Genomic DNA, 25,949 nt, shown 5'->3' on the forward strand with positions numbered 1-25,949 from the left:
TAGGCTAAAGTCCCCCCTTCAGTTAGACAGAGGTCCCTTGAGCCCCACCATAACACGAACAATCCCAAGCACTGTAGAAACATAAACAAAGTCAAACTCACAAAACTAAACAACTTCCCCCCACCTTTGAACAAGCATAGTTCAATGTGCCAGCTATAAATGCCAACCCACTGCTTGTGCCAGGACCCGCACAGCAGCCCAACTGGTCCATCTGGGACCAGCGAGCACAAACATCAAGCCAACCAGATGCACATCATTTCATGCATCGTATGGACCCCAGCCAGGGAGCCAGATCCAGCCCAGTTGAGAAAAGCCCCATACCAGACATTTATTGGCCAAGGGTGCGCTGAGAGCCCTCATGCACCACCACTCAAACCACTCGATACCACACCAGCAGTTGTGAGCGCCAGTTATCATCCCCCCCGGAGGGCCGGCAGCATACAGATCATGCAGCAACTATCTTGCAAAAGTTCTATGCGGCCTCACAGCAAAGGAGCATTCAACCATTACCTTCTTTATTCCCTGCTTCTGGGGCAACCAGTGTATGAGGCAAAAGTCTAATGCAAGGTCAGACTCCCCAGCCTCCGGGTCAGTGCTAGGAAGCGGAGCTCCTATCTGTATCCTGAGAGCCATGAAACTGCATGGTGCCATCTTCTTGGATGACGCTCTTTGGGAGCTCAAGAGGCCAGTCCCCCATAATCTCCTCTAGCACGGTTACTTCTGGGGCCCTACCAGTGTCCTGGGCTCACCTAAGCACTGCTGTCTGGAAGGAGAATTGCCATTTTGTCCCAGGTTTTCAGCCAATCCCACATGTCCTCTTGGTAATCGAAGAAGTGAGTTTTTCCCTGCGAGATGAACTTTAACCTCGAAGGGTACAAAAGAATATATTGTAGCTGTAGTGCCCGTAGCTTTTGTTTCACGGCCAAGAAGGATTTACTTTGCTCCTGCACCTTTTTGGTGTGATCTGGAAACATTACTATTCTACAGTTCTTGAAGAGAGACCTGTTGATACGAGGCGCAGAGAATCCAATCCCTGTCATAGTATTTTAAGATTTTGGAAATGACTACCCTCAGCAGGACCCCCTATGGCTGGGGGGCACTAGCGCCTTGTGAGCCCCCTTCACCATGAAAAAGTTGGACGGTCCCCATGACTGGAGCTCCCTCCTCATCCAGTCTTTGAGGACATTTGCCACCAAGGTCCCTTCCACCCTCTCCAGAAACCCCAGCACTTGAATATTGCAGCATCAGGAGCAACCGTCAGCATCTTCAACTCGGCGTTTAAGCTCTCCAGAGACCATTGACATCTGGGCCATCTGACATTTGAGAGCCACAACCTCCCCTTGCAGCGCCTCAATATTGTCTTCAGCAGTTGAGATCATAGCTGCCACTTTCTGTAGATCCGCCCGAAGGAGAGTAACGTCAGTAGAGACGGTTTGTATTTTATTTTCAATAACAGTCTGAATCCTTGTATGGCAGCCAACAGTTCCGCCCTGTAAGGCTCCTGCTCCCTCTTGGGGGATCCCTCTGCATTGTCAGTCCCACTCTTTCTTGTAAGTCTTTGGGGCAGCTGCTGTGGGGTCATGTATTGCGTGAGGGGATTAGCAGCCAGTGAGCATGCCTGCCGGGCCTTGCCCATATTCTCCGGATGAGGGAGCACCCCTGCACCTTCCAGCTCAGACCTGTGTGGATGACCCCACCAGTGCCCTCCTCCTTGCATAGCCACAGTGCACAGCTCCCAATAAGAGAACGGCAGGGCACCCATTGTCCAGGTGGCACAAAAGAGGCCCTCCACTGCTCCGATTCACTGATCTCGGCAAGCCTTTATTTCGGATCCATTGCCAGACCAACAGAACTCAGTTGCCCCAGTCTTGGGTCCAGCAGTCATCACCAGCAGTGCGGGGGAGCAGGGTCCAGTCCAATATCATGTAGAGGTCGCACACCCTTCCCGCGTGCGGCCCGGACCGAGAGCAACTCTAGAAGGCTTCCAAGCAATGTCCAGCCTCTACCGCGTCCCGCCAGCAGTCAGTGCGGTTCAGTCCACTCTCCATGGCTGTGAGGGAAAGCAAGGCACTCAGAAATGTGGCGCCGGTGTGTCCCCCAAGAGTCTCTGGAGCCCCACTCTCCACAAACAAGCTTTGAGAGCGATGCTGAATGGGGAATAGCCAAATTTTCCGCCAGCCTCTGTGTGCTTCGACAGGCACTGGTGACTCGCTGTCCCCACACCTCACGCCCAATTCCCCAGTAAGTGGCAAAACGCGTCTGGCAAGCTGCAGTCCAATGGGAAGCACCCAGCTGCCCCCGACTTCTACAGAGCACCCAGGTCAGTGTTGAAGTTTTGTGGGCCCCGCTCTCGGCACCTGGGACCCCGTGAGCAGGTCTTTGGGGGAGGGCAATGCATCGCAGACCAAAAACAACCCTATTGGCACATCCCACTTATCTCCCAATTGTGTGCAGAAGCCCTCACATGCTGCCCATTACAGGCCGCTGTTCTGCTCTGCAGCCTGACTGCTGGTGCTCATCCCCCCAGCAGCAGCTGCAGCTTCTGACAGCCCCGGAGCCACTAGTTTCTAACAATGTCTCCTCACCACCATGTCTCCCCTTGCGGGGGTGCCGGTGCAGGATAGAATTCCTCCTGGGCCTGACCAAGCAGGAGATACCAGCTCCAAATCACTTTGCATTGGGCATGCTGCCTCGCAGTCCCTGTAAGTCCTTGCAGGTCTGCCCACCTCCAGCCGCTGCAGGGTCCCAGCAACATCATCAATATCACCCCCGAGTACAGCTGTTGTGTCTAAGGGTGTTCGTTGCCTGCAAACTGGGCTGGATACATCAGGATTATGCAGAATACTGGCACAGGCTGCCTGGGAGCTCGGAGGCTCACGTCCTGTCAGCCATGTTATTTGGCCAAATCCACCATAGAAAACAAGCATCGTAAAACTGCAGGTAGAGTATTACATTTCTACCATGGTTTCATTGGCATGCTTGGTAGTCCAACTCTAGTAGACAGACTCTCAATATGATTGGGCCTTTGATATAAATGAATAGGCTTAAAACTCTCTCTCAAGAAACAGGAGAAGGCCTCTGGTTACAGAACTGCTTGTAAGCCTAGTGAGTCCCAGAAAATCTCTATTTGAATAAACTCTAGATATAATTTGGTAAACTCTGGCATACTAAACAGGAACAAAATACATGCTGCTCCTAAACAAACGGAAAGTGATTGTTGCTGTTTCTAGTACCAATCACCTTCTGGCATGCTGAAATTGCTGCTTAGCTTACTATTATTTCCATCCGTGGAGTCATGTTATGAATGGGTTTTCCTGAGCTGGCGAGTCCCATCACCACCCCATCCCTAGCTACCACTCCGTCAGGCCATATAAACTTTGCGTGGCAACACTGCCACCAGAATCTTACATGCAAGAGGTTTGGTTACCCTCTCGCATCAGCAGAGGTGTGGATACCACTATCTAACTGAAACTATTTCTTCCTTAGCACCTGCTTTCTCATGAACATTATGGCCAAAGTCTAAATTGTGGTTCACATGTTTGACTATAGCCAGTCCTACTGCAGAAACATACAACTGGGAAAAATGCATTTACCTCTGTTGAACGTTTTGGTAAAAAAAAATCTTTCATTGTAAAAGCAGTAAGCTCCCCTCTACCAAATATTTTACATGTGTGCCCTTTTTTCAGTCACTATCTTAGATAGACTAATGCTGGAATAATTGAGTTGCTAGCCTGAAATTCCTTTCCAAGTCCTTCTGCATGCCAGTGCCTGGATACAATTTACTCTTGTTATAATCAGAAATCAAAATCTCTCCCTTCAGCTTGGGTTATTTTGTATGTTTGTGCATTCAGTTGCATGCAGTTCTGTACCTAATGAACAAGGATGAAAAAACAAATGTGTTCTACTTTCAATAAATTCATGTACCTTACAGTATAATATTCTAGGAGTGATAGTTAGGAGAATACATTGGATTTCTATTTCCTACTGGCAATTTATGATGTAGATGCAGTGATGACACAAATGGCCTCATTTCTAGTTTGGCAGGTGGCGGAGGCTGCCCGTCAAACTCTTTTGGACAGAAAACCGCCACTTTGGTTTTCCAACCGCTGACCCTATTATGAGTTTTCTGCTGGGGCAGAGGGGCATAAACAGCGTTTCCGCCCGCTGGTGCAACGGACTACTCACCACAACATTGATGCTGGCTCATAATTGAGCCGGCGGCAATGTTGCAGTGCGTCAGGTGCAGCAGCATCTGTCACGCTTTTCACTGCCCGTAATTCGGGCACTGATAAGCGCAACGGGACTGTCCATTGGGGCCTCTACACTGCCAAGTGCATGGGCAGTGCAAGGACCCCCATGGGGCCCCAGACACCCCGTTTCCACCAACCTTTGCATGGTGGTTGGACCGCCATGCAAAGGCTGGTGGAAACGCGGGTAGTAATCTGGAGCAGTGCTGCCCTGGCGGATTAAAACCACCGCCACTGCCATGCCATTAGCTGGCAGCAACCTGGCGGTGCCGGCGGTCAGACCGCGGCGGCTCTGCCACAGTCATAATATGGCTTTCGGACTGCCCCTGAAAGCGGCTGTTAGGTCACCACCACGAGACTGGCGGTCCATGGACAGCCAGACTCATAATGAGGCCTAGAGTGTTTTCCTTTAGGGGGTTTAGGGTCAATAATAACTCCTGTTTGGTGGACAATGGACAAGGAAAGTACCCGTCTTTGTGAGGTTACTGCAAAAAGACAGAAGTCCATCTTGGGATAGCTCTAGCAGGCATACAGTCATTTCCTTCGTAATACTCTTGAATGGACGAGCAATCAGTAAAGACATTTCTAAAGCATAATGAGGGCTTTTGGATATTGTGTTGTGATTACTTTCTCCCAAATTGTCATTCTCGGTGAACCACATAAGGAATTAGGTTATTGCCCATCATCCATGGTAGTTCAGTGTACCTTGTGGTAAGTACCAGCCAGTAATGTTTTTGCTAAATTACCAAGTCATCAAACCATTTAACCATATGCAATTGTGTAGCAATGTACTATAGAAACATGTCCGGGAGGCAGAGCCCACTCAGCTCTCATGGTCCCTTTGGAATATCCACATTGCCCCTGTTTCTTTCACCGGCCCAACCCAGTTGCCCCATCGGAGTCAAGTTCATATAATAATCCAATAGGGAAGAGACACATCAAAATCTTCAGGATGTATAAACACCTTGGAAGGAAGGAGCACCATCTTGGTTAGGATATACTTCCCATAATCGATAGTAGAGTGAGTCACTGAATATAAATGAGTTTCGGAGATTGTGGCATGGGAGATTGGTATACCCATTTACCCAAAGCCCTCTAATTCCCATTGGATACCCTGTTTTGCTATCAAATCAGCCTCCTTCCCTCTAAATGATCCCATTGGAAAACATCTTGGATTTCTGTCAGCTTATACATAAATGAGAGATTTTTTGCAATGTTCCAGAATTTCCATCAACTTCGGGATAGCTCTTTCAGGGTCTCGAAGACAGAGTAGCATATCGTCTGTGTTCAAAGATACCAGATATAATTTTGTCCCACTTCAATTCCCCATGTCGCCATACCCTGTCATAGCATAATAGCTAACGGCTCCAGTGACAATGCAAATAATAATGGTGACAGCCCTTTAGTGTGTCTCTCTCAAATACCAGGTTTTGGAAACTATACTAGCAGTGTGCATTCTGGCCGCAGTAAATGTGTACAACAGTTTGATTCAGTTTATGTACATCAGGCAAATGCCCATGTATTGCAACACTTGGCATATGTAAAACCAGGCTATTGTGTCTACCATCAACATCTATAATCACCAAGGCAGTAGCATTATCAGTATTCCTCTGCAGGTGCATCAGATGATTCGACCTTGGCAATTATACATGGTGCTCTTGCCAGGCACAAAACTAGATTTGTCATCATGTACAAACTCTTTTATCACTCCGGTGAACATTTGCCAGTATCTTACCCAAAGCTTTTATATCAGTAAACATAGTGTACCCATGTCATCTTTAATTTTTTTTAGATTGTTCCTTTGTGGTTTGATAATACAGTCTTTTAATGTAGGCAGCAGGAGTAGGTATTCAGGGCAATCAGTGCGATTTGCTCTTTGTATGTAGCCTATTTTGTATGTATCTTCCCACCTTCCCCTCTTTGGTCTTCCATTCCCTCATAGCTTTCACTCCAAGGACCACCAGGGAAAGCTGCTTTAAAGATTTTTTGGTGCCTCGAAGATGATGAGAATGCCATAACAGCATACCGGTTTCGGGTTTGTGAATCCACAAAACTTTTTCCCTTAAAAGCCTAAACCTGTTCAAAGAACATCTTTGGAGGAAAAGAAGTTTGCAAAATGTTTATTTCTGGAAGTGATTTACTTACCTTCGGAACTTCCCATGTTATCATCCTTTACATATCGTTCTCCAGGAAGAGGCAGAGCTAGGCTATAGCATCATTCCTAATCCAAGATGCTGGGCACTGTGGATCCCTATGGCTACTTTCCAACCCAAGATGGCCCCTTTACTTCCTGTGATATCACCTTGTGTTTTTTTAGTATAAAAGGCTGCTGAGTTTAGGCTAGGGTACTCTGCATCACAGCCATTAGTATTTTTTGTTTTGGTCTTTAACCGTTGCTCTAGATTCCCTTTTTTTCCCCTCAGCATTTTCCTTTTATTCAAGAATCTTCTGCAAGCCTTCACTGCATGTCTACTGATTCCAGAGTCTTCTCTTCTCAGTCCTGAGTAGTTTAGTGTCCCAATTCCCATCTTTGCAGCAACTCCTGATATGTTTATCTAAACAGCTTTTTCCAGTTGTCTCTGGAGGTTATTTCCTTCTGGGATTTTTTTCTCCCTTGTGACTTATCTTGAGGGTACCTGCTTACCATTCATTGTTGTACTGCGTCGGTGGCTTTGTGGCCATAAAACACTTTAAGCATCAGGCAGCACTGAAGTTAAGCGAGAAGCTTCAGTCCAATCCAGAACCTGACAGGCAGAACGTCATTTCTTTTCCTTGCCTCCAACACCTTTACTTATGCAAATACTTTTAATAGATTCTCCTTTTGCTGCTTCCCATGCAACTTGTCCCATTTAGGTTCTTAGACACTACTTTATGAGCTGTTCATTGCAATTTTACATATTTCCAGTAATAGTTTTGTGAATGTGGGTAATTGCTCCTCCTCTCTCTTTATGGAAATGGGATCCAGCAAGCACTTCTGCAGAAACCTTAAATTCTCTTTTCTTGCCACTTCCTCTATCAGGTTGTTGTAACCCATTAGTATTCCTATGTGGAACAACTCAACTTTCTCTGGTCCACATTCAAATATCTGTCTGTTCCTATACGTTTTCCACATAGTTCTGAGTTTGTAAGAAGAAAATTCAGCAGAATAAACACATTCAGTGTAACATGTCTTGACACTAGCGTCACAGTGGTCATATAGCCTCCATAACTACATTCCACTACCCTAAGGGCCATATTTACAAAGCTGTTTCCAGGTTGCAAATGGTCTAATTTTCAGAATCTGCCAGGTTGCGATTGCAAAAAGGCTTTTTGGTATGTACAAAGCCCTATTTGCGATTCAGTAACCGATAATGTAATGGTGAATTGGGTTTGTGATTCGGTATTAGGAAGAGGCGTGTTCAGGGGCGTCCCTACCTAACATTAAATCACAGTGGTATTTGTGAAAGTTTTGTGGCTGAAATGTGGTCGCAAGACATACATAATTTACTGCCAACTTCAAGTTGGTGGTAATCCGTTCGCAAATGGGAATCTTTGTGGTCCCCAATGCCTCCTTTTAAAAAAGGACAACTAAACGTTTTCTTTCAAACGCATCCTGTTTTCCTTTGAGGAAAACTGACTTCATTAAAAAAAAAAGATTGCTTTATTTAAAAGCAATCACAGACATGGTGGCCTGCTGATCCCAGCTGGCCCCTTTTCCTGTGATTTTAGCGATTCTCAATGGGTTGCAAACCGAGACATACAAGTATTCATGAGGTAGGTCCATTTGCGACCCACTGGGAATCGCAAAATGAGTCAAAGACACATTTGTATATTGGTGTTAGTGATTACCAAAAAAGTGAATCACAAAAATTTGCTATTTTTTAATCGCAAATTATTACCTTTGTACATGTGGCCCTAAAACACTAAAACATTCATCCATTTGGACCTAACCTTCAGTTCGGGGATCGTCTTGGCTTCTCAGTTTGAATGTAAATTGTATTTCTTATTTCATTGGCCTAGCACTATATCCACTAAGTATTGCTTGTTGGAGGCGTCATTGAGAATCTTCCTGCATGTCCCTGGCTGCCTAACATGAGGGAAACTGTCCAACAGGAATGCCGAATCTGTTTCCCATGTTCTGTTATGGTAGTACGTATGTAGCTTTTCTCTGTTTACCATCAACCCCATTCCCTGCTGTTTCATTTCACATATTTAATTTCTTGCTCCATCTTTGAAAACATTTAGGTACTTATAAGGCATGCTGATATTTTGGTATTTTCTAATCATATAGCTTTTTCCAAACCTTCTGAAATACTGTCATGTTTCTCAATAGTGGTGTTGCCATATGCCCTAATTATTGCACCGTCTGCATGGGAAGTGGGAGAGTTTTAATTTTGAGGACGCCAGCTTCTAGGAATCAGAATCAACGCCCTTCACTGCATCAAATCGTGTAACAACTAAACCATAATAACACTAAAAACAGGGCAATCTACCCCCGTTCTTTGACGTCCTCGGTGTTTTAAATGCTGCTCATTCCTGGCATAGGTCCATAAAAGTTTCATAAGCATTTTGTCAAATAAATAAAAGTTCATGTTGGCGTGACTGGGTAAACCCAGCAATATGTGCATAGAATGTGGCAGCATCACCACTATATGTGATACAATAGTGTCCATGCAGGAACAGGAGTAGTGACTGACTAGTAAGTGCCACACATAAGTGATTTGAGAAAGATCCTTAGAATACATTTCAAGTTGATCTCCTGGAAGTCCGTTTCCTTCCTGTAAATTTGCACCTCTAATATCTATGTTAGCATGCATCTGCATTTGGTGAAACAATGTGTTTGTGCATTGCCAGTATTAGTCCCACTTTTCTTTTTATTTCCCAGCTTTTAAGATAATATTCCCTGTACAAAGCCTGGCAGGCAGTTCACTATACATCATAACCCACCCTTGAATACATGGGTAAAATGTATGTGTTCCAGATTTTTTACAGAGAATTTCTCACACCCTCAATTCATATGCTGTTTTAGCATCGCACTCATGACAAACAATTCTTCTCGAATTGTTTGGTGTGTTTTTCCAGAGCGATCTATATGTGTTAATTTAGTCATCAACTACTGTGTTTGTATGGCTTTAAAGTATTGAAGTATTTTAATGTTGATACTGAAATGTGGCAGTGTCCTATACATTCTGTAGTGCTGTGGATCAATATCAGGTTTGGCCAGTATCTCTATTTTAGGTGCCTGCATACTTACTTAGTTGTCTTAGCACATACATTCATGCACCTTCAAATCATTGGAGCCAGTAGGTCACCAGTCATGTGGTCAGTCATGTGGCTAACTGCAGAGAGAACCTTTCCCTTTCTGGCATGTTTCCATTGATGCGCTGTTCAATTACTTTAGTAATGCTCTAAACAGTAAGGGGCATGTTTGACGTAGCCCTCTCCGCAGAGTCATCCCCAAACGTTTTGCTTTCACCACTCCTGTTTTGCTGAACTTGTTTTATTGGCTTTAGGACTCTGTGCACTTTACCACTGCTAACCAGTGCTAACGTGCTTGCGCTCTCTCTCTAAAACATGGCACATGTGGCCTACACTTAATTGGCACAGTTTACATGTAAGTCCCAAGTAAATGGTACTACATGTACCCAGGACCTGTAAATTAAATGCTACTGGTGGCCCTGTAGCACTCATAATGCCACCTACTAAAGTCACCTTTTAAAACATCTCGGTCCTGCCATTGCAGCCTGTAAACTGCCATTTTGACCTGCTAAAATAAACCTTTTGCTCGGCCTATACCTTCCTTTTTAATACTTAGAAGTCACCCCTAACGTAGGCCATAAAGGCTCATAGGACAGGGTGGAGTGTATTTAAAAAGTAGAGCATGTGGGTGTACATTATACATGTCCTTCAAGTGAAAAACGTCTAAAGTCGTTTTTCACTATTGCATACTTAATAAGTTATAATTTAAGTTTGGGGGCAGATATAAAAATGATGCTTATGCTTAAATAAATTGTAATTTGAAATCCTTGTTAATGGTAAAAATGTTAAGAAAGTTTTCATTTTCTTGCGGTAATCATTTGATGCTTACTGCCTGTGTCCTGGGAAACATGACTTAGCTGTTGACATTTGCATATTCATCCCAGACAGTGAGACGAAGAGGGACTAGGTGTTGGCAGGATGGGCCACCCTGCCAGGCTTGTTGGGGCAGAGCAGTTCCCTGTCCCACTAACATTTCAGAAGACTGCCTCCAGCACACACAAAAAGGAACCTGACACTAATATTTTGTCACCTGAGTATACTTGGATCCTTGGCAGGGGAGGGGAAGAACTTTCCAGAACCAGATGTCGTGTTATTATATGGAGCCCCTCCCCCCAGTTCAAAGGCTGGCACTGGTTATAAATTTTGGACCGCATGAGCCACTCATCAGACCACTTCTGGATCCATGGAAGACTCAGAAGAAGGGCTGCCTTCCTGCCCTGGTGCCTGAGAAAGGAAGATTGGGTATGTTTATTGTACCCTGAATCACCAGAGTGACTCCAAACGATAGCTGGCTGGTCTACTATGTGAGCTACAGAGACATACCAACCTCAGGAGACCTTATCTGCCCAGCTGATGAGACCCAACTGGATCTTCTGGAGGGCTGCTGGACACTGCTGGAGTGAGTCCTGATCCACAAAAGGTGCCCCCTCAGATTCTGGACCATTGGCTGGCATCAGAGTGTACTCCTCCTTGTCCAACTGCGGGTTCCCTCAGAACCATCGGAGTGCAGTGCAATGCAGCTTAATGCAGGACCTCACATCGCAGCACCTTGCAGTGCCTGATCAGTGGCCTCTTTGGAACTGATACAGTGTGAGGCAGCTCGATGCAGGACCTTGGATCTCTGCGACTCTCACCTCCTGATTGGCAGCCTCAGCAGGAGTGCTGCAGAGCAACACAACTTAATGCAGCATGATGCAGGACCTAGCATTGCAATCAAAATACTGTTAGGCACACATTCAAGCAGGCAGAACTCGGTTCTGTACCTGGGCCTTGCTCCATTGTGGTTGGCCTGAACTTGAGAGTTTGGCCCGGTCCGGTGCTACCAGATAACAGCAGTTAGTTTGGTTCTTTTTTGCACCATTTTTAATTAAAACTTTGAAATTGTTCTTGTGATTGGATTTTTGTTGTTCTTTTATCATTTTATTTATTACAATTTACTCTATGGCGCATATTTACAAGCCCCATTCACTGCCAGTGCAGCACTTTTTTTGATGCTCCGGCAGCGCAGAGTGCAGACCTATATCTGTGAGGCCCGCAAAGCCACTTTGCACGGCTTTTTATGGCCTCATAAATACAGAGCAAGGCAAGGAAGCCTAAGTCGCTGCATTGTCTTACACTGCATTGGTGGGTGTTCTATGGGCATTGCAGTGGATTTTCCCATACCAAATACGTGGGTTTTGACACATTCCTAGATTTACCTGGGAATGTGTTAAAACCGCAGGCCTCCAAGGGGGGCATAATAGGAAGAATATCTTTATTTCTCCTCATTGTTTCCTCTTTCCATGTGTGCAGCACACATAGAAAGAGAAAAAACACCTCTGTAGATTGCATTCAACACAGGTACCCTTGCACCATGCAGCAAGGTTACTTACTTTGGCGCTAGACAGCCAAATGGACTCCATCCCAGGGGGAAGGAACAGAAATGATTCATATTTTGGAAATACATTGCTTTTCTGCCCCTTCCCTGTGGTGTAGGCAGAGCAACAAGGTCACTTGCTGCGCTGCCCTGCACCACATTCTTCTAAATATGCCCCTATGTTTCTACATTGGTGTGGAGTTTTTCTTGTGTTATGTTATCACTTTATTACTGTTTGTGTGCTGCATACATACTTTATACATTGCCTCTAAGTTAAGCCTGACTGCTTTGTGCCAAGTTACCAGAGGGTTAGACACAGGTTCATTTATTGACTGTTTCTGGTTCACCCTGACAAGGAGTGTGTATATTATTTGATCAGGGCTTTCACCCCTACAAGCTAAAAACACAGTTTCTCAAAGGGCACATTCAACACTCCCCTCTCTTTTTCTCAGTAATTTTAAGGAAGTACATACACTATAAATTTAAGATATACTGTAAGAAGTTGGCTCTGTATGCACTATTTCAAAGTAAGGAATAGTATGCACAGAGTCCAAGGGTTCCCCTTAGAGGTAAGATAGTGGCAAAATGAGATCATTCTAATGCTCTATTTTGTGGTAGTGTGGTCGAGCAGTAGGCTTATCAGAGGAGTAGTGTTAAGCATTTGTTGTACATACCCAGGCAATAAATGAGGAACACACACTCAGAGACAATTCCAGGCCAATACGTTTTTGTATAGAAAAATATATTTTCTTAGTTTATTTTAAGAACCACAGGTTCAAGATTTACAAGTAATGCTTTAAATGAAAGGTACTTCACTTAGAAACTTTAGGAACTTTGAATTAGCAAAATAGCATATACAGTTTTCACATAAATGACATATAGCTATTTTAAAACTAGACACTGCAATTTTCAACAGTTCCTGGGGGAGGTAAGTGTTTGTTAGTTTTTGAAGGTAAGTAAACCACCTACGGGGTTCAAGTTTGGGTCCAAGGTAGCCCACCGTTGGGGGTTCAGAGCAACCCCAAAGTTACCACACCAGCAGCTCAGGGCCGGTCAGGTGCAGAGGTCAAAGTGGTGCCCAAAACACATAGGCTTCAATGGAGAAGGGGGTGCCCCGGTTCCAGTCTGCCAGCAGGTAAGTACCCGCGTCTTCGGAGGGCAGACCAGGGGGGTTTTGTAGGGCACCGGGGGAGACACAAGTCAGCACAGAAAGTACACCCTCAGTGGCACGGGGGCGGCCGGGTGCAGTGTGCAAACAAGCGTCGGGTTCGCAATAGGATTCAATGGGAGACGAAGGGGTCTCTTCAGCGATGCAGGCAGGCAAGGGGGGGGGGCTCCTCGGGGTAGCCACCAACTGGGCAAGGGAGAGGGCCACCTGGGGGTCGCTCCTGCACTGGAGGTGGGATCCTTCAGGTCCTGGGGGATGCGGGTGCAGAGTCTTTACCAGGCGTCGGGTCTTTGAAGCAGGCAGTCGCGATCAGGTGGAGCCTCGGGATTCCCTCTGCAGGCGTCGCTGTGGGGGCTCAGGGGGGTCAACTCTGGCTACTCACGGTCTCGTAGTCGCTGGGGAGTCCTCCCTGTGGTGTTTGTTCTCCACAAGTCGAGCCGGGGGCGTCGGGTGCAGAGTGCAAAGTCTCACGCTTCCGGCGGAAAATGTGTGTTGTTTCAAAGTTGCTTCTTTGTTGCAAAGTTGCAGTCTTTGGGGAACAGAGCCGCTGTCCTCAGGAGTTCTTGGTCCTTCTAGATGCAGGGTAGTCCTCTGAGGCTTCAGAGGTTGCTGGACCCTGGAACGCGTCGCTGGAGCAGTGTCTTTAGAAGTGGGGAGACAGGCCGGTAGAGCTGGGGCCAAAGCAGTTGGTGTCTCCGTCTTCTCTGCAGGTTTTTCAGTTCAGCAGTCCTCTTCTTCTTAGGTTGCAGGAATCTGAGTTCCTAGGTTCTGGGGAGCCCCTAAATACTCAATTTAGGGGTGTGTTTAGGTCTGGGGGGTTAGTAGCCAATGGCTACTAGCCCTGAGGGTGGCTACACCCTCTTTGTGCCTCCTCCCTGAGGGGAGGGGGGCACATTCCTATCCCTATTGGGGGAATCCTCCATCTGCAAGATGGAGGATTTCTAAAAGTCAGAGTCACCTCAGCTCAGGACGCCTTAGGGGCTGTCCTGACTGGCCAGTGACTCCTCCTTGTTTTTCTCATTATCTCCTCCGGCCTTGCCGCCAAAACTGGGGCCGTGGCCGGAGGGGGCGGGCAACTCCACTAGCTGGAGTGCCCTGGGGTGCTGTAACAAAGGGGGTGAGCCTTTGAGGCTCACCGCCAGGTGTTTGTTACAGTTCCTGCAGGGGGAGGTGAGAAGCACCTCCACCCAGTACAGGCTTTGTTACTAGCCACAGAGTGACAAAGGCACTCTCCCCATGTGGCCAGCAACATGTCTGGTGTGTGGCAGGCTGCTAAAACCAGTCAGCCTACACGGGTAGTCGGTTAAGGTTTCAGGAGGCACCTCTAAGGTGCCCTCTGGGGTGTATGTTACAATAAAATGCACACTGCATCAGTGGCCATTTATTGTGCTGAGATGTTTGATACCAAACTTCACAGTTTTCAGTGTAGCCATTATGGTGCTGTGGAGTTCGTTCATGACAGACTCCCAGACCATATACTCTTATGGCTACCCTGCACTTACAATGTCTAAGGTTTGGCTTAGACACTGTAGGGGCATAGTGCTCATGCACTTATGCCCTCACCTATGGTATGGTGCACCCTGCCTTAGGGCTGTAAGGCCTGCTAGAGGGGTGACTTACCTATACCTATAGGCAGTGTGAGGTTTGCATGGCACCCTGAGGGGAGTGCCATGTCGACTTAGTCATTTTATCCCCACTAGCACACACAAGCTGGCAAGCTGTGCTGAGTGAGGGGTCCCCAGGGTGGCATAAGACATGCTGCAGCCCTTAGAGACCTTCCCTGGCATCAGGGCCCTTGGTACTAGAGGTACAAGTTACAAGGGACTTACCTGGATGCCAGGGTGTGCCAATTGTGGAAACAAAAGTACAGGTTAGGGAAAGAACACTGATTAGCAGGCCTCAGCACACTTTCAAATCATAACTTGGCATCAGCAAAGGCAAAACGTCAGGGGGTAACCATGCCAAGGAGGCATTTCCTTACATATACCAATAACTTATTTTTGTGTAGTATAAATTTAGTTTGTTCAGAAGGCATAAATAGAGTTTTTGTAACCATAACTAATGTTTATCCTTTGTTTTTTTCATTGAATTTCAATGTTTTTTAATTTTTAATAAAGAAGTGTTTCAAGTTGTTGAGTGGGGTGTTGTTAAGTGTAGTGTTATAGAGTGCAGTGGAGACAGTGTTGCAGAGTGTAGTGTTGTACTGTTGAGTGTCATAGAGTGCAGTGGCGGTCAGTGAAGTGGTGTTAATTGGAGTGGCGTAGAGTGGATAAAAGTTGAGTGCAGTGGGGCAGAATGGAGTGGCTTACAGCGGAGTGGCGTAAAGTGGAGTGGCATACAGTGGAGCAGTGTAGAGTGCAGAGGTGTGGAATGGCATACAGTCGAGGTGTGGCATAGAGTGGAGTTCTGTAGAGTGGAGTGGCATACTATACAGAGGCGTAAAGTGGGATTACTTAAGGTAGAATAGCATAGAGTGTAATGGCAATAGCGTGGCATAAAGTGGACTAGTGTAGAGTGGAGTGGTGTAGCGTGGAGTGGAGTACAGTAGAGTAGCGTACAGTGGAATGGCATAGATAGGAGTGGCATAGGGTAGAATAGCGACCACATTTGGAAGAAAGGTAGACCTTGGTCCAGAAAGCGTGCTTTTTGTGATTTTGGGTAAATCTGTTAAGTGTTTTTTAAGAATTTAAGGCTCAAAAACCATGTATATTTTATGTTGCAGAGGATCCTTGGAGCCAACAGATCTGCCACAACATGAACAAAGATGTGGTGGCAGCTATTTTAGGAATCGAGACTCAGTCCCCTGCCATGAAAATAAGGCAAAAAATACATATTGGGGTGACTTTGTGGATACTCAGACCCCAGGCCTTGTTGGGGGAAGTCCCAGGGGGAACGCCCCAGTGCCACAAACTAATATTCCTTTAAACATTTTACTGCAAATTGGGCAGAGCATCGGTTATTAGGGGGCCGCCCCACATCAAGCTTCTGTGAGGCCCTGGGGACTCCACCCCCCAGGGCAGTTTTTCATAATTAAGGGAAGGAGGCACACAGCTCCCCCTACCTCCCAAGCCTTGATGTGGCTGTGCAGACCCTTTTCCTTGTGGCCGTTTTAAAATATAGGGGAGGGTACGTGTGGCCCCCACGTTCAAGCCTTGATGAACCCCTGAGGACCACATCCACAGAAGCCATTTTAAATTATAGGGGAGAGGGGCACATGGCCCACCTCTCCAAGCCTCAGGGGGAGGGGAAGCACAGGGACAACCACCCAAAAATCTAAAAGTAGCCATCTCCTACCGTGGTGGCTGTGGAGTCTGCAGCTACCCCTGTGGTCCCCAACACAGGCTCAATTGTGGGTGCCCTCGACTGGGCACCGGGACCCTCACCAAAAAGTAAAAAAGTGGCTGGGTCCCACCACAGAGGTGTCTGGGGAGCAGGCCACTACCCAACCCCACGCTGCACATAACCTAAGGCCATATGCAGCAGAAAGTTGGGTGCCAGAGGAGGATTGCGCACTGGCAACCCCCAAACCAATATTGTCCAGTGCAATGCATAGCAGGAATTTAGGCACACACACTCGGGGAGCGGTGATATACAGCTTATTCCAAAAATCCTGCAGCTATACAAAAACCATCAACACATTTCAGCTACTACTAACCCTTGTCACGTATAAGTCTTTGCATTTTCAGTTGATGTTTATCACATTAAGGACTTCCCTATCGCCTTTTCGCAGTGATGTGGAAAAAGAGAAAAAAATGATTATTTTCTGTATCACAAATATGCAGGTAAGAAACCATTAAATGTACCAAAAAGAGTGATGATTGAGTGTACTTTTCAGATGCACTAGCTGGAACTTAACGTTTCAGTTGATTCTCCTGTTTGTGTTACTGCCTTCCTCCGAGTTATGGGTGGTGAAGGTATTCATACTAACGCAGAAGTGAACATTCCGACTCAACGCTTACATTTCTGTCTTTCCTCTCAAAATAGTCATGTCTATTTTGTGCTAATGAGGATTACCTGTCTGTAACAGTTATCCATTCTTAGGAAAATTGGCATCCATCTGTTGCATCTGCAGTCTATCTCTCCTAATGTGTGACTTTTGACCTCACTTTTATTTTTGACAGACATTATCCCAGATGACATCTTTGTGCTGAAGATCAGGTGTGTAAAACTGCATTAACAGAGATCTAGCTACGTGGACATTTTATTTGGGTTGAAGAATGAGTCTCCAGCTGGGTATATTTTGCCTTTTGCTGTTTACAATACCAGGTAACTTTTGACTTTTTTATGTTAATTGATTAGTATTATGTACTTGTATTTCTGCTGATAACAAGTTTTGTCAATTCAATGCATGTTTTATTTACAGAAGAGGAATGGGTAGGTTAAATATGAATAATGTTCTGCTGTGGGTAGTGTGTTTTGAAATGTATACTGAACAATTCAAATGAAACAGCGTATTGATTCTGTTAGAAATGGGGTCTTTAGTTGGCAGTCAGGTTACCCCCTGTCCAAGCAAGAACCCTCACCCTAATCTGGGTAAGGGAGAATTACACTCAGTTAACCCCCGCTCACCCCCTTGGTTGCTTGTCACGAGCAGGTAGGCTTAACTTCAGAGACAATGTGTTAAGTATTTGTACCAACACACAGTAATATAGTGAACCACTACAAATTGACACAACACAGGTTCAGAAAAATATTAAATATTTTATCTCAATAGACAAGACCAAATACGATAAAAATCCACAATATACAGGTAACAATACGAATTTAGCCATTAAAAGCAAGCAAACAGTGATTTAAGGTAAAAACACGGTAAGTTGGTAAAATGCAGCGTTGTAACAGTCGTTTCCTACAATGTGATGCCAATGGTGCCATTCACGGAGTCGGTCGACCCTCAGGCACCGTACCTTCAGAATGAGTAGAAAACAGGTTGGTGCCTGGAGTCAGGGAGAGTGGCTTCTCTGGGTCTGGTACGGCGTCAGTTCCGGTGCCACAGGGGAGAGGGACTGCAGTGTCGTGCAGTGGTGTCAGGTCCTCCCTACAGGGCGGTGGAAGTGAGGCGGCATCGGATGCGAAGTGGGTCCCTTGGTTCCAGCAGATGCAAAATCTGGCGGAGTTATGATGCTTCTGGGTGACCTCACGGGGTCGCAATGATGTCACAGGGTGGCAGGCGCTGCAATGGCTTCAATTCGCCACAGATGCTGGACTTACGACACTCCAGTGTCGGGCAGGATCAGCCGTTGCAGCGACGCGAGGTCTACAGGGTTGACGGACTTCTATGAGGTCTACGGCCTCGGGGCAGGCGGTGTCATGGTTCCGAGGTAGCGGCGTCCGCTCACAGGATCGCCAGATTCGCACTCAGCGAGGTCCACGGCCTTTGGTAAGTGGTGTTGTGGTTACGGGCAGCGGCGTCCTTTGCAAAGTCGCATGGCGTCATCCGATGTTGGTAGACTGTTTTTTCTCCAGGAGTTCACTTCCAGGGGTCCAGGAACTGGAATGGCACCCTCTGACAATTTAGAGTCCACAGCAAGTAGACTCAGGTCTGGTTGGTGAATCCTTTGGTGTCCCTGAGGCTTCAAAACAGGAGGCAAGCTCTACTTTAAGCCCTTGGAGTCACTTCTTAAGCAGGAATACAACAAAGTCCAGTCTCTGTCCCCTTGCACAGGCAGAAGCCCATGCAGGACAGCCTAGCACAATCACAGGCCTGGGCAGCACTTCTCCTCATCTCCTCTCCAGGCAGAGGTTCCTCTTGAATCTTTGAAGTAATATAAAATCTGGAGTTTGGGGTGCTCTTCTTATACCACTTTCTGCCTTTTAAGTAGGCCTACTTCAAAGTAAAGTCTCAAGTGTCTGTGAAATCCTTTCTTGTTCGGGCAGGCCCCAGCCACACACCAGGAGGTTGGAGACTGCATGGTGAGAGGGCAGGCACAGTCCAGCTAGGTGGGAGTGACCACTCCTCCCTTCCCCTCCAGCACAGATGGCTCATCAGGATATGCGGGCCACACCCAAGCCCCCTCTGTGTCACTGTCTATAGAGATGTACGAGCAGCCCAACTGTCAAAATGACCCAGACAGGGAATCCACAAAACTCACAGAATGGTTTAAGCAAGAAAATGCCTACTTTCTAAAAGTGCCATTTTCAAACACAGAGTTTAACAACAAACTGTACTAAATGGTGTATTTTTAAATTTTGAGCTCAGAGACCCTAAACTCCATCTTTCCATCTGCTCCCAAAGGGAATCTGCACTTGAATAACTTTTAAAGGCAGCCCCAATATTAACCTACCAGAGAGATGGGCCTTGCAACAGTGAAAACCAAATTTGGCAGTATTTCACTGTCAGGACATGTAAAACACATAAGTACATGTCGCACCGTTAACGTACACTGCACTCTGCCCATGGAGCTAACTAGGGCCTACCTTAAGGGTGCCTTACATGCAGAAAAAGGGAAGGTTTAGGCCTGGCAAGTGGTTACACTTGTCAAGTCGAATTGGCAGTTTAAAACTGCACACACAGACACTGCAGTGGCAGGTTTGAGCCATGTTTACAGGGCTACATATGTGGGTGGCACAACTAGTGCTGCAGGCCCACTAGTAGCATTTGATTTACAGGCCCTGACACCTCTAGTGCACTTTACAAGGGACTTACTAGTAAATCAAATGTGCCAATTATGGTAAGCCAATTACACATACATTTTATCTAGGAGCACTTGCACTTTAGCACTGGATAGCAGTGGTAAAGTGCCAAGAGTAACAAAAACAGCGTCCAGCACACATCAACAACCTGGGAAACAAAGGCAAAAAGTTAGGGGAGACCATGCCAAGGATGCCAAGTCTAACAGATTGGTTTAAGGATTTACCTTTAAACAGATTAACAAAAAAGGTGGTGTATTAGGGTAAACTTCATTGGTCTTCCTGAAAGCACTTTTTACATTCTCTGAAGTTCTAGACTTGGAGCCATTTGTCTGCAAACTGTCCAGAATGCAAGTTGATATCTGGGGGTTCTGTTGCTGAGAAAGGTACTTTTAGGCCACTGGTGGGCACACTACCCAACAAAATAATACATATGTCTAAACTTGCAATGACAAATGTTGCTCAAAATAGATAACCACAATTATCACGTTTAAAGAAAAAAGTGAAAGGTATACATGAAATACTTGGGGTAATGCTTTCAATGACTGGGAATTCATCCAGGTGGCATTCCATTTCATAGTATTTTAGCAAGTTTGTTTGCTTGTGAAGGATAATGATCATATGGAAAACAGGCTGTATCCTGCATCAGCATGAAAATTCTGAAGTGCTTGGACGCAGCATCCCTGTGCAGGATCACAAAATAAAATCGATGGAGTGTAGAGCATTTTCCTATTGTGGTGAAGTGGGAATTTCTAAAGTGGTTGTTAATGTGTAACATGTTTTCTGCCCTAATGGAAATATTAGAAATAGTGAAAGGCTAAAATTGTTCTTAAATTAAACTTTGGGCCTGATTTAGACACAGACATCATGTTTGCCAAAATCTAAATCCCATAGAAAACAATAGGATTTAGATTTCAGTGGACAGAATATCCTGTCTGCCTATATCGAAATCAGGCCCTTAATCATGACTTTGCTAGTAGCATGTGATCTATGATCTCTATTTTAAGGTAAGGTTTAGGCAATTAGGAGCCTGATGTACAAAGCCATTTTGCAATTGCAAACTTTTTGATTTGCAAACTTACAAGTGTGCAACCACGAATGGCTTTTTTATGTATTAAATCTGCTTTATGAGTCAAACAAATCCCTTCCGGCTCACACAGTGGGTTTTGTGTCCATTCAGAATACCAAATAGGAGGGTGAGTGGAAGGGACGCTCCTCTGAATTGCAAGTTGCTGTTGTATGTATCCGTGGTTGCAACTGCAGGTGTGCTTCAAAACGTCCCCCAGTTACTGACACCTCAAAGGAAGTAGTAACTGACTCACAAAGAAATTTTGTCTTGGGCCTCAAGATTAATTTGCCTTTTTTAATGCTGCCATTACATGTTTAATGTGTCTTTACAACACATGTAATTACCACGCATGCCTTTTCCGCACAGCCTTTGTCAAGTAGATGTCTTTTTCACCCATGTAAAATATATCTAGATGTCTATTTGAAAGACTGGTTGGTGGTGCCCATGCCCCAAGGAACAAATAATACAACTGATTAGTCTTTGAAGGCCATTATGGTGGGCTCCCAGGAGGACGGAACAGTGAATAATTAATGAGCAGTTTCACCTCTTCAGTGCTGACGAAGCGAAGGCTCAACTATTGTTTTTTTTTTCTTCTTATTCTATGTGTCCTTTTTTAAAAGAAAGGAAGTTCGGGGAGCCCACTTCCATACTGCCGTACCATATTTATTTTTTTGTTTCATGGGTGACCCCCAGCCGGGAGCACCCACAACTTCTCATCATGTTGGGGGCTGAAGAGGGAAACCCAAAGCCTCTGCAGGCCTGCCGGCTCCCCAGCCATCACCTATCCTGGGTGGCTGTGGGAACTGTCAGCACTGGTTGGCTCTCGTTGGGCTGGTGCAGATTTTATTTCTGCTCCAGCCTGGTGGGGATAACCTATGTTCTTTGCCTGGGAGAGCATGCACAAGGTGTTAGCTTTGTATTCTCTGCTCTTGTGACCATTGAACAACACAGTGTCTCTGGGGATAGCGTCCAAGGGACATTGCCTGCAGTCGGGCGCTGGGGGGTGGGGTCCCCGGGGCAATTATATGGTTCAGGGAGGGGGCACCCACGCCCCCCTTTCCAAATACATCAGGCATTGGCCGGTAGATGGGTTCCGTGGGGTCAATAATTAGCTTGGGGAGGGGGGCCGTATGCCCCTCTCCTTTGATTACCTTGATGCACTGACTCCCCCAGGCTCTGGCCCACCACAGGGGGATTTTAATTGTTAAGTGGGGGAGACCAGCTCAGTTTTTTTTTACAAAAAAATATCACAGTACTGTTAGAAAATATATATTTTTATCCCAGTGGAGGTCCCCCTGGGATCCCTGCATGTGGTGTAGAAGTTTAGGATATCCTCACGCTACCCCCATATTATTATTTTTTTTGCTCAGGATACAAGGACTGAGGGGGCCATTCTGACTTTGGCAGAGGCCGCCCGCCAAACTCATCCCACCACCTGACCACTAGTGCCACCAGGATACCACCCGCCCTAATCCAAGTTCACTGCAAGACCGACATGTGTTTCCACCCGCCGGCCCTGCGGTGAAGAGGGCCTTAACATTGACGCCGGCTTGGAATCGAGCCGGCGCCAATGTGGCGGTGTAGCGGGTGCAGCAGCACCCATTCCACATTTCACTGTCCATAATTCGGGCAGTGAAATGTGCGGCGGAGCTGTGCATGGGGGCCCCAGGCGCTTCCATTCCGCCGGCTTTTCGACTGCGGTGTAAACCGCCATGGATAGGTTGGCAGATGGGGACACATAAACAGCGCTGCCCTGGCAGATTACAACTGCCGGGATCGCCAGGCTGCAGCCTGCAGGCTGATTGCAAACCTGGCGGTGTCAGCCATTGGACTGCAGCGGCTCAGTGTCGGTCAGAATGTGGCGGACTGCCACTACCATGGTGGTCCGACAACCACCCCGATTCCCTGAGTCGTAAAATGGCTTGCAAACATCTTTGCTGATGTGAGGCAGACAAACAGATTTTATCTTATGACCTGCTGGTCTCGTGATACTCCTGCATCGCTAGATATCTATCCATTTTTAACCTTAATTTCTCAAAGCTAATGAACGGATTTACAACAACATTTTAAAAGCACATGTTGTGGGTAAAGATCTAGATTTCTACCAAATTCTGTTCTGCTGTTTTGGCTGTCGCTGTGCATAAAGTGCATACAGGAAAATGCATAGAGCAAAAGTATTTTGAGACATCCCATTTCGGCCCCCACTTGACTGATTTCTCCCAGAAAAGAGCTGAGGTGGACAGGTTTCATCAAACATTGCCAATGTTAGTAGCCTACCAAAACATCCATTTACAATATGTAAATGGTACTAAATATATAACTATACCTACACATTGTGTGTACCACTGCCCACCCCTAAGCCCTAAAATTACCCTTACCTCAATTACTGCTGCCCTTGTCTAAACCCTAACATTACCCTTGCATTCACATACAGATTGATGAGTCAGAGGTGAAATAGACCCTTGTGCAATCCAGTGGAAGTACTTTGTGGAATGTCAGAACCTCTTTCAGAGTGCACGCAGGGGTAAATAAGTCTATCATCTATTATTTTTTCATTTGTCGCCTTAAGTGGGAAGGTGTAGTGCTTTCCTCTTATTTAGTTTCTAAGCACTAACATAACACACCAGAAATGCACTTCTGAGGTCAAAGAAGACTTTTATTGTTGTTAATTCTTCCCCAACCCCAATTTTTATGTATGACGAATTAGTAGCTTTCAAGTCCGCGTTAATCAAACAAAATATATCAGTTTGCAATATACACAGCAGGTTATATTTATAAGATATTGAATGCAAAGTAAAACAAATACTTCACCGTGTGGGAAACTATCTACACCTTCATCTTTCTAAGGTCTGCAAGCTAATGACCCCTGTCAGCCGCGAGAAAGAGATTCATCTACCCACACGGGATTGCTGGCAGCTGGCGCCAAGCTCCAGCACGAGGTCCGGCAGATTCGAATCTGACTCTCTGCAGCCTGTTACATTCGTTACAAAGGTGTGCCCCCTCCTCTCAGACCTGGGAAACTGAGCAAGCCTTTTGGAGACTGGCCAGGTCTCCAAGACTACTCCTGTTCCCAAGCTCAAGCGAAGAAAACAACACCCATGTACTCTCTCTTATCATGTCTAGTCTACTGTGAGAAAAACATCTTGTGCAAAAACACAGCTTGGCTTGGATTCTCAACTGCAATGTCTAACTCCACGTTAAAGGCAATGGGCAGCTAACCTAAATATCAAATGCAATGTCTAGTGTCATGTCAAAGCCAATAAGCATCTAAGCTGAATACAAAATGCAATGTCTTATATCATGTCAAAGCCCATAGGCAGCTGAGCTGAATACAAAATGCAATGTATAATATCATGTCAAAGCCAATAGGCAGCTGAGCTGAATATAAAATGCAATGTATAATATCATGTCAAAGCCAATAGGCAGCGGAGCTGAATACAAAATGTAATGTATAATATCATGTCAAAGCCAATAGGCAGTTAAGCTGAATACAAAATATCATGTCAAAGCCAATAGGCAGAATATCTAATAGCATGTCAAAGTCAATAGGCAGCTAAACTGAATACATCATGTCAAAGTCAATAGGCATGCAATGTCAAAGCCAATAGGCGGCTAGACTGGATACAGCATGTCAAAGCCAATAGGCAGAATACAGAATGTAATGGCTAATGCAATGTCAAAGCCCATAGGCGGCTCAACTGAATACAGAAAGTAATGGCTAATGCCATGTCAAAGCCAATAGGCAGAATACAGAATGTAATGACTAATGCAATGTCAAAGCCCATAGGCGGCTATACTGAATACAGAAAGTAATGGCTAATGCCATGTCAAAGCCCATAGGCGGCTCAACTGAACAAAACATACCATGTGCTACTGGTGAACATTGAGCAACTAATATGCGCAGTGGTGAAACACAAAGTCATTGGTCAAAACAAAACTTATCAAATGGCAGTACAGAAGGGTATGCCCAGACATGGGTCTGTATCTCACTATGCTACCTGATTCAAGCTAGTCTGGCAGATGAGGGTTGGTACTTTGAAACCAGTTCCAGGATGCTTGTTCCGGTCCAGGGGGAACCTTGCTTGAAAGTTTGGGCTGGGCTGGACTGATCTGCCTATGATGGAGTCCTAAATGGAGTGGTGCAGCTCAAAATAAAAGATGGATTTAGGTCCAGATCTGTGACTGGGGTGAATGTTTGACATTGTTCAGTTTTCATTCCATCATCTGTTCTTTTGTGCTACACTTGACAGCACCTGACAGGCTCAGACTGGGCCTGCCAACTGTTCCCATTGGTCAGAGATGCTCTCAACCTGCGAATACGTGGTAAGTTAATCTCCCCCACACGGGGATGGAGGGTTATTCCATCCCCCAGCTCCCAAATTCAGCAAGGGTGCGATGTCCACAGCATCTTTCAGCATCCTCAGGTGTCAGTCAGGGGCAGAGCTCAACGTGCAGGCTCGACCTGCTGGTCGCAGCCCTAATCTTCTCCAGGGCAACGGCCTAAATGTCCTGGCAATGTTAGTACTGGGTTTGCATCCTTGCACACAGGGCTGCTACGGTATTTTAAGACCAAAGCGAAGATTCATTTGGTGCTATCATCCACATCATGAGGACCATTCCTGCCAGAGGGGGTCACCACTAAGGCGATCAAGAGTCTCAGAGCATGTGTAACAGTCACTTCATTGGTGGCCCCCTCTGGCATACTGCGTCACCATAACAAGGCGCTTCCCGCATGACTCTCAATGCATGTCTCAGTCCATAGTGGCCCTCTCCTGGCATATGAGGGTCACCAACTCAATCCTGCACATGGCCAATGACCCAATCCCATGTCTCCTCAAATCTTGCACTGTGAGTTCTCTTGGTAGGTCTCTCCACTGGACCTCGCTCTTTCCAATGCTCTCCTCTTCCTCACAAGGGACACTGCTCTTGGTAAGAAGGCAGAGGCTGCTGCTCTAGGGCAGATGATCTTGGTTTGCTTGGGTGATGTGCTCTCACCCATCTGGGGGCTATTGGGCCTTGGCCCCCAGTTCTGATCACAGATAGAAGTCTGGCAGAACTTCCCCTCCTCACACAACCTGTATGGCTGTTTGGCTAATGACAAATGTTGTGGTCTTAACTGCCCCTTCTTTAAAAAAAAAAAATAATCTCCCTAGCATCCCCTTGCTCCTGTGCACAGCTCCCTATGTCATACAAATTCAATCTACAATACATAATGTGTAGGTTCCTATGATACAATCCTCAATA

The 25,949-nt window shown here is 46.0% G+C and overlaps 1 protein-coding gene across 1 annotated transcript in view; it reads left to right on the forward strand.

Annotated features, from left to right (window-relative positions):
• Positions 1 to 25,949, forward strand: part of KIAA0319 (KIAA0319 ortholog) — a 562,397-nt gene that overhangs the window by 47,576 nt on the left and 488,872 nt on the right. Inside the window, exon 2 of the mRNA XM_069218755.1 lies at positions 17,131 to 17,275. Within this exon, the coding sequence (XP_069074856.1) occupies positions 17,227 to 17,275 (49 nt within the window). The 5' untranslated portion in view covers positions 17,131 to 17,226. The remainder of the gene's footprint in view (positions 1 to 17,130; positions 17,276 to 25,949) is intronic.

The sequence above is a fragment of the Pleurodeles waltl genome, chromosome 2_1 (assembly GCF_031143425.1).
Source record: "Pleurodeles waltl isolate 20211129_DDA chromosome 2_1, aPleWal1.hap1.20221129, whole genome shotgun sequence".
In the NCBI taxonomy this organism is placed as follows: Eukaryota; Metazoa; Chordata; class Amphibia; order Caudata; family Salamandridae; genus Pleurodeles; species Pleurodeles waltl.